General features: G+C 35.0%; 1 protein-coding gene across 1 annotated transcript; it reads right to left on the bottom strand.

Annotated features, from left to right (window-relative positions):
• Window positions 1–1,649: 1,649 nt before the first annotated feature.
• Window positions 1,650–8,398, bottom strand: CD69 (CD69 molecule). Its single transcript, XM_005570089.5, has 5 exons — window positions 8,252–8,398; window positions 5,438–5,560; window positions 4,208–4,407; window positions 3,738–3,841; window positions 1,650–2,756 (listed from the first exon to the last, which is right to left on the bottom strand). Exons 1-5 carry the CDS (start codon window positions 8,313–8,315, stop codon window positions 2,645–2,647), a joined length of 603 nt encoding a protein of 200 aa, XP_005570146.1. The 5' UTR covers window positions 8,316–8,398; the 3' UTR covers window positions 1,650–2,644.
• Window positions 8,399–8,581: the final 183 nt, after the last annotated feature.

Here is an 8,581-nt window from a genome sequence, read left to right as displayed (position 1 = left end):
GGCCCCCAGTGCCTTGGCTCTGAACAGCGCCATGCGCTACATATTTTGTTCTATACTTAAAACAGAAGTGCAGTAATCTCCTACAACCACTAGACGGCACTGCAACTTTTGTAACGGGGACAGAGCCTGGGGCAAGAGGGGTTCTTGAGACAAACTCAGTTTTTATATTTGTAATTGCTCACTAGCAAGCAGAGTCATACTTTAAATAATAAAATTATTCCCTTTAAGAATTCTATTTTTTAAATCTATTTAAAGAAAGCAGTGGTCCTTAAGAATAAAATGACTTCAAATTATGTGTAAAAAAATAACTCGCAGTTATCCGTGTTTTATCCATTGCTTTTTCAACATAATTTCAATTTCTTCCTCTGGAGAGGGAAGCACGTTAGCTGGTCATTTCACATAATTATAGGGATTCAATAAAATTATTTTTAAAAATGATAAAATTCATTGAATTTTTAGGTGATACAGTCAGTATTCAATGAGTTAAAAACTATCATACTAATATAGAAATAATATTTTTAAGCTTGCTCAGTTTTCATAATTTGATTAGATTTTATGCACATAAAAATATGTTATAACTAAAATATTAATCACAAGACATTGTTTTCTAAGATGACTCGGGAGTAGATTGTTCTTAACGATAGACTATTAGAGCTAGGAAGCTGCTTGTTTCATTTTTTTCCCACAGCTGTGGGAATTCAGGAGCGCAGAGGTCGTTATTTTTCACTAAGCAGTGTCTGAAATCCACATTTCCGTTTGCCATCTGTCAATAGTTTAGAGATACCATACACATCACACATTTCCAACAGGCAGAGAAGAATATTGCAAATTACATTTATAAAACAGTTTTGAAGGTAATCGAATGTATTAGGCTATTCTTGCATTGCTATGAATATATCTGAGACAAGGTAATTTATAAAGAAAAAAGGCTTAATTGGCTTACGGTTCTGCAGTTTTTACAAGCATAACACTGACACTGCTCAGCTTCTGTGGAAGCTTAGGGGTGCTCTTATGGTAGAAGGTGAAGTGGAGTGGGAGCAGGCATGTCACATGGAGAAAGCAGGAAAGAGAGGGAGACAAAGAGAGAGAGAGAGTGCTGCACACTTTTAAAAGACCGGATCTCCTGAGAACTCACTCACTGTTGCAAGGAGACCACCAAGAGGATGATGCTAAACCATTCATGAGAAATTCGCTCTCATGATGTCATCGCCTCCCACCAGGCCCCACCCTAACAAAGGGGATTACCATACAACATGAGATTTGGGCAGGGACACACATCCAAGCTACATCATCAAGTTTTTTGCTGATTGAAATATCCCATGAAGATTATGCCTCATTTCTATGTATTGAATTATTTTACGTAAATAACTAAAGTGTATATAGCACTTCAGAATTGAACAGGATACTTTCAGAGCATTGACTATGAGGAGTAATTATTACTGAGCATCTTCTATACACAGAAAAATGAATATGCATACATACACCCTTTAGCATATATGAAAACAATTTGATATGTATAAGCTGTTGTAAAACTAAGAGTTTTACCCTAGATGGGATTTTTTTCTAAGTTATAGTACTCTGTTTTCTTCTTTCTCATACAGTATATACTTTTAAATGTATTTTGAAGGAATGAACTTTCTTGGAAACCATTGTGTTTATTCTACTTTTATTTCACATACATGAAAACAGCTTATAATTGTACTGAACACAAAATACAAACAAATACATTTTATTGCACATAAAAATATTTTAAAAGAAGTATTGAAGTATTGCACATAATAGAATTGATTAGGAAAGTCACAAACCTATTATAAGACTAGTATTATTCTAGGTTTGAACATTACAGAATATTTCCTGATAGAGATTTGCCACATCACATATTGCACATTTTCCAACACTTTTCTAGGTTTTACAAATATTCCTCATACTCTTTGCTTATGTCTTTTCTCTGTAAAACAATGTATAAAAGATTATAAAGGTAAAGAAATATGTACCATCGAAAAGGACCAGTCTATGGCTGAGGAAGTAAAAAAATAAATACATGATCATCCCATTCTTTTTGGGGAAAAATAACAAAGTAAATTGGCAAATTTCTCTAAAAAGAGAGAAATATCACAAATCTTAGTTTCATAAGCATTTGTCCATTTATAAATGCTCCCTGAGTTTAAGGGATTCAATGACTAAATATGTATGTTACCAGCCATAATTCCTTTGTTTACATTCAGTATCTAGTACCAACATCTAACTCCTTCCAATAGTGCAAAGGCATGAAGCGCTCTCACTGTTGGTAGTCATTCAGCAATAAATAGTAAGTCCATGCCTAGTTATTTCATTATTTCTGGATTCAAAATAATATAAAGTGCATCCAAAGGTTTCATAGTCATTCTTCTCATTCTTGGGCATGGTTATCAGTCAACCTGTTATGCTTCCTGCTCATGGCAACAAGAGCCCACAATGAAGATTTTTCCGGGAATTTCTTCCTTTTTTCCATAGTTCTGTTTGGAAGAAAATTCCCAAGATACTACAAAAAATTTTTTTTTTTTCACAAAGTCTGCATGGAAAACTTCAGACCACAGAGCAGCATCCATTGACACAGATTTCCTTGAGTTCCATTCTACAATAGTCAATAAGTGAATATGTTTCCTTATGATTTGTAAGGTTTGTTACATATCCAGTATAAATTCTTCTCACATTCCATGCTGCTGACTTCCGTGTTTTTCAGAAAAGCGCACTTCTCAGACCCTGTCAAGTTGAACCTGTCAAACAATAAAGAAACTTACAATTATTTTCAGCTCATTGTTTTCATTCAGTTACATGAGAATGAACTCAAGATGGTGACCTCTGCTTCTTTTAAATTCTCAGCAGGATACATAAGTCAAATAATCATAGACTAATTTGTAGAGACAATGGACAAGAATTGAAAACAAAAGTATGTGGAAAAAAAATATGGAGGTAAGAGGAAAGCACGCCATTCATTTGGCTGGCATGGCACCAGAGAAGTGATTCTTGGTCATTTTTGAGTTCATAGATTTTTCAATAAATAATTTCACAAAATTATATGCATCCAACAGCCAGGCATACTAGTGCATACAGCTTTAGGGGGTTTATGGTTCCTGAAGCCCATCTGTCGATATGGAACCATAGGACAAATATTAGGAATCTCTTTTCTAGAGACCTGAATTTTAATCTTGATACTTTATCAGTATTATGATCAACAACAAACTTATAAAATGATCTTCAAACATTAAATGTATTTTAACTAAAAGTAATGAAAATAGAGTATCTAATTCTGGGGCAAATTTTCTTTCAGGTCTATAGAAATTCATAATTAGGCATTGAAACTATTCTTTATTCTGTGGAGATGAAAACTGAGAAATAGTAAGAGGGATTTATTTTCCAACAACTATCTCATTAGTAAAGACTAAATGTGACATTGAAAGTGGGGTTTTGTTGCATCATCATAATTATCATTAGAATATATCCAAATGAACCAGATCTATTCCTCACATTAGAGTTTGCTGAGAAAAATTACTATAAGCATTTATTTTATGTATTATAAGTGTGGATAAAGAAAAAAGAATAATAATAAAGGCTGTCATTAAAGAATTTGAGTATACGCATTCAGAAGAGATTGTTAGAGCTCTTGAAGAGCTCAGCCTTCGTATCTAAAGTGCTTTGAAAGGAGAAAAGGAAAATGATTTTCCTGAGATGCTCGCCAGAGGCTTCTGGAGACTTACCAGTTGTTAAATTCTTTGCCATTTGACCACTTCCATGGGTGACCAGGCTCCTTTTTCAGTCCAACCCAGTGTTCATCTCCACCTGCGTATCGTTTTAGAAAGTTCTTAAAGAAAGCACAAGGGAGTTGTTACATTAAACACCCTTCTAGGGAAGTAGATAGTAAATCCTGTTTCTCAAAAGCTGCAACTTGAGGCATGACAGCTCATCTGACCATTGACTCATTCTATATAGGATCAGCATATTTGGATTTCTGGTCTTTGAAGCTAAGCAATCAAGTCACATTTAAAAGACTAAAGTGAGTAAATCTCATTTTGACCTCAGGCTGATCATATGGTTCTCTGGGGTGATATTTTCCTACATCTGAAATAGGTACAATATTGTTTTTTTCTTCCACTCAGAAACAGAAGGAAACCACTGATTAGCCATATTAATTAAAATAGTAATATTTTATCATTTTTTTCATTCTTACCATGTCCTTAACAGAATCAATGACAGCGAGAGTAGCACCATGTTCAGAACAAGCACTTTGGGCTGAAGTCCAGCTCCTCTTCACAGTAGAAATAAAGTAGCATTTCCTCTGGTAGCTAACCCAGTCATCAGAGCATGAAGAAACATGGCTATCTGATGGCATTGAGAATGTGTATTGGCCTGGACAATTGTATTGGCCCACTGTGAACAGAAAAATGCTTTGTTTTAGTAACAAAAGAAATGAAATACCCATAGCATGCAAAACTAGCCTTAGGATGCTATGTCGTGCTAGGTGGTGATAAAGTAAAGGATAAAAGCTAAAAAGGAGAATTCTGAAAAGGGTATGAAGAAAGAAAGTTCTCAGGACCATATCTGATTTTCCATTGAGCCTAATCGTCATTGGATGGAGGTATGAGGATGAGGGGATGTACCTTTGGCCATAATGTCAGAAAATGACAGAAATATAGAAAAATTCTGAAAATTTGGACTAGATATTTCTTTGGACTAGAAAGGGTAAAGTACATTATATATTTCAAATAAGGTTTTGAATCTGAATGCAGAGGTGGAAGAATTTGAAGATGCAGTATTTATAACACTAGGTTGGAAAGATGAAGAGAGTAACTTTTAGGGAACCAATTCAAATACAGAAAGACATATGGCTGAGAATATCTCAAAAAATGGTAAACATTCCCATTTGTAAAAGACACAAATATATCTCGGTATAGCTGGAGGTATCGAATACCGAATCACTACTGACTCTCTGGGAACTTTTAAATATAATCTTAATTATTCAGAACTACCATTCTGTGTCCTTTGAGATAAAACACAAAAGACTGACCATTTCCTGATGAATCTATGACTTTAGATACGATTTTTTCCATAATCAATGAATGTGAAGTTCACATTTTTTTTCCAGCTAAATAGCTATTTATTCAGAATTCAAATCAGCTCCCTTCATTCTAGATGTAAACGTCTTTTCAAATGCAATTTTATTCTACAGTAATATATAAATCATAGATACTTTAATACTTATAAAAGTATTACATTAATTATTTGAGGATTGTGGAATTATGTCTAGTATTGAGTAGGAAATTGGCCATATATGGTACATGGGATGATTCTAAATTAGCTACAATTTCTGATTAACTAGACTAAACTAATCTTGATTTCAGCTGGGCATGAATGCTTACAGCTGGGAGGCTTTGAAAGAATTGATGACGAGCAGACCCACCTGATAAGGCAATGAGAGCTATGATTAAAATGGTGATGAAGACCACATTCATTACAGCACACAGGACAGGAACTTGGAAGGATCCTTCACGATGTGTTGAGAAACGGGGGCTGGTGGCGTCATCTGGAAGGGAGAAAGTTGACGGTGAGTTCAGGCAGACTATAGAAGGAATATGCGATATTCTTTTCAGGCATTTAAATTTAATATTTCCTATCTCCTGACATGAAATTTCCCCATCTCTTTATAGAAATTTTTCAAAAGATGTTAAAATAATAGAGGAAATGTAACAGTATTATAGACCAAATATTCAGTGAAAGTTTTTTCATTTACCCTCTGTACAGTGGTGAAACAAAGTAAAAGCCTTTTTTTCCCCAACAAGTAGTGTTTCAGTGGAAGGATTTAGAATAGGAATATGATGTTAATGATAATTGATAGTTACAAAAAACTCTAGGAGGATATCTGTTCTATAGTCTAAGTAAATAACTGAGGAAAGAGAAAAGAGAATTTTGTGATTTAGATTTTGGATTTTAATTTTGCAGGATGAGCTGTTAAGATTCTTAACATGTGGCCCCACAAGGAGTATACAGGTCCGTGTTATGTTCTCAAACACTGAAATGTAAAATGGCTGCTTGAGTAACTGACAATGCAAAACAGTTTCAAAATAAAAAACATTCGATTTTTCAATATGGATGATTTTCATAACTTAAAAAAGTTTACATAAGACATATCCTGAAACACATGTATTTTTATCCTTCAAACATTTATCTAAAGGTAAACTGGACCAAGAGATGTTGCCTTTTTTCATAGCAATTTACTGGGTACTGGTGTCAACATCAACTTTTGCTTTATCTGGAAGCTCTTTTTCCCATCACAGATCTGCACTCAGATTTTGCAAGAGAAGTCTTTACTTCGCTGCCATCTAGCTCGATTTTCTCAACTTCTCAAAGTAAATTTTCCTTTTATCACCTGTGTAAAACCATCATCGGAAGCCACCATTGCTACCCAAGGTACCAAGTTCGGAGCTCTGTCTGGTTTCACTTCACGTTATGTGAGTCAGTTGTGCTGCTTGAAGTCAGTATTGCAACTGCTCTGTCTCCTCAGTGAGCACTAACACACCCCAATAACCTATGGGCTCCAGGGTCTCACTCAGACCATTGGCTCAACTGGGGAGTAAGCTTTGAGATGACTCTCAGATGATACTTTACTCCCATTAATGAGGGCTATTGTTACCCACAGTTTGACTTATCTCCTAGGTGACAAAACATTTCCCCCAACACTTTTTCTTTGGTTTCAGGTCCCGCACATTAATGGAGAAGTTGAAAATAAACCCAATTTGCTACTTATTGAATCACCCAAAGATGACGTTCAGTGCTTCTTCCTACTAATGAAGCACCTACTAGGGCAGCCTAAATTAGACATTCAAAAGAAAGTTGAAATGGTATCAGGAAAAGTTAAGAATTTCTGCATTAGGTCCTTATTTCAGCTATGCTCTCTATTTTATTGAGTAGTAATTATTATTATTATTTCTTTTTGGCAGCGCAACTGTGCCATAAGTAACGGCTCACCTGATTACCTGAAAATTTGCTTGCTTTGCATTTGTTATCCACACTAAATTTTATGTTCTTAAACCCAGGATGAATTTATGAGAGGTAACTGATGTTTTTCGGAAGTAAGCTAATATAGTAGACATATGCTTAGAAAATAATCCCTTTCTACAAGATCGTTTTAGTTCTGCTGTCTCTCACATATCCCTTTGTTACTAGATAGCTCTTGCTGACAAGTAAAGACTAATTCCTAAGTGCTAATGCTTTAGGGTACCTCATTAACCAAGGAGAAAGGAATAAATGGAAAAACTCAAATAAATTTTACAGAAATAAGGTATAAAAAATAGGCAAAATCCCAGTAACAGGAAGTAAACTAGATAGGTGGACAGAATAGACAAATAGAAGAGAGGAAAATTTCTAGGATGATTATATTTTGATGAGAAACAAAAGAAAGGAAGAAAAAGTCTAAGTTACATAGACTTTGAAGCCAGACATTGGAAAGGTTAACTAGAAGGATGAAATGGAGGAAAAAAGTCTGATAAAGAATACCAAAGCAGAAGATTGCATTTTCAGGAATTCTTTTGTGACTTTTTTTTTTTAGTAAATTACACATGGACACTGTAAATTTTCATCTGCTCGTATAGCTATTCTCTCAAAGATGGCAAACTTGCCCGTTTCCAGCAACGACATGATGCTGTCATGAGAACACAGGATAAGGCACGCTGAGAGCAGACAAAGATGCAAAGGAAGGCAAACAATGGAATTGCTTATGTGGAAAATAGAATTTTTCATAAAGGGAGACAGCACTTCCTGGAGAATGTACACATGGATATGAAAAAAAAAAATGATGGAGAATAACTGGCCTATAGCAGAAAGTTTTCTATTTAAATCTAAATACTGAGATGATATAAACTAAAGCAAAGAGAAAGATCTTTAAAGATCTTCTGAAATTAATTTTCGCAGCTTTCTCTTATCTCAGATATTCTATCTTCTTATAGATAAAGAGGGATTTACCTCTTCCCTGAAGAAGAACCTGTCTTCTCTAAAAGACAAAGCCTCACTTTCTTCCCTAACAACCATTAGATATCACATATATAGAGATTAGCAGTATATTTTCTCTACGATGATATATCCTATATAGAGATTATATATCACATGTAGAGATTATATATCATATACACATCATATATAGAGTATATCTTCTATAACTACTATTATATGTCACACACGGAGATACTAGACAGTAAATATGCAATCAGAGCTGACTTACTTTCTTGTCCACTCTCCGGATGCAAAGAGCTGTTCTCTGTTACGTAACAATGATCAGAGCTCATCTTTATTCTCGAGATTCCCTAGTTAATCTGAGGTCAAGTCGATCTACAGTGAAAGTCTTTCCTGGAGCTCTTGTTCAGTCTCTGAGGCTCGGAGGCATTGGAGGGAGTTTATACTCCCTGTTGAAGTCTCCACCCCCTTCCTCTTACCGCCTACTTGCTTGACTACATTGTTTCTCTTTAATTTATGCTCCAGTGGACCAGACAATGTATAGTGTGTTGTTGTGGTGAAGTATGGGTTTTCCCTGTTGTCTGAAATGCGCTTTCTC

Source organism: Macaca fascicularis, chromosome 11, assembly GCF_037993035.2.
Source record: "Macaca fascicularis isolate 582-1 chromosome 11, T2T-MFA8v1.1".
Taxonomy (NCBI): domain Eukaryota; kingdom Metazoa; phylum Chordata; class Mammalia; order Primates; family Cercopithecidae; genus Macaca; species Macaca fascicularis.
This window is presented reverse-complemented; position numbering and strand designations above follow the sequence as displayed.

Bases quoted from the DNA above. Each gene is read 5' to 3' on its own strand.
- CD69 (XM_005570089.5), bottom strand. From the start codon at position 8,315: ATGAGCTCTGATCATTGTTACGTAACAGAGAACAGCTCTTTGCATCCG. The intron at 5,561-8,251 runs GTAAGTCAGCTC...TCTCCCTTCCAG, and splicing joins TCCGGAGAGTGGACAAGAAA to ATGACGCCACCAGCCCCCGT. The intron at 4,408-5,437 runs GTGGGTCTGCTC...TTCTGTTCACAG, and splicing joins AGCTCTCATTGCCTTATCAG to TGGGCCAATACAATTGTCCA.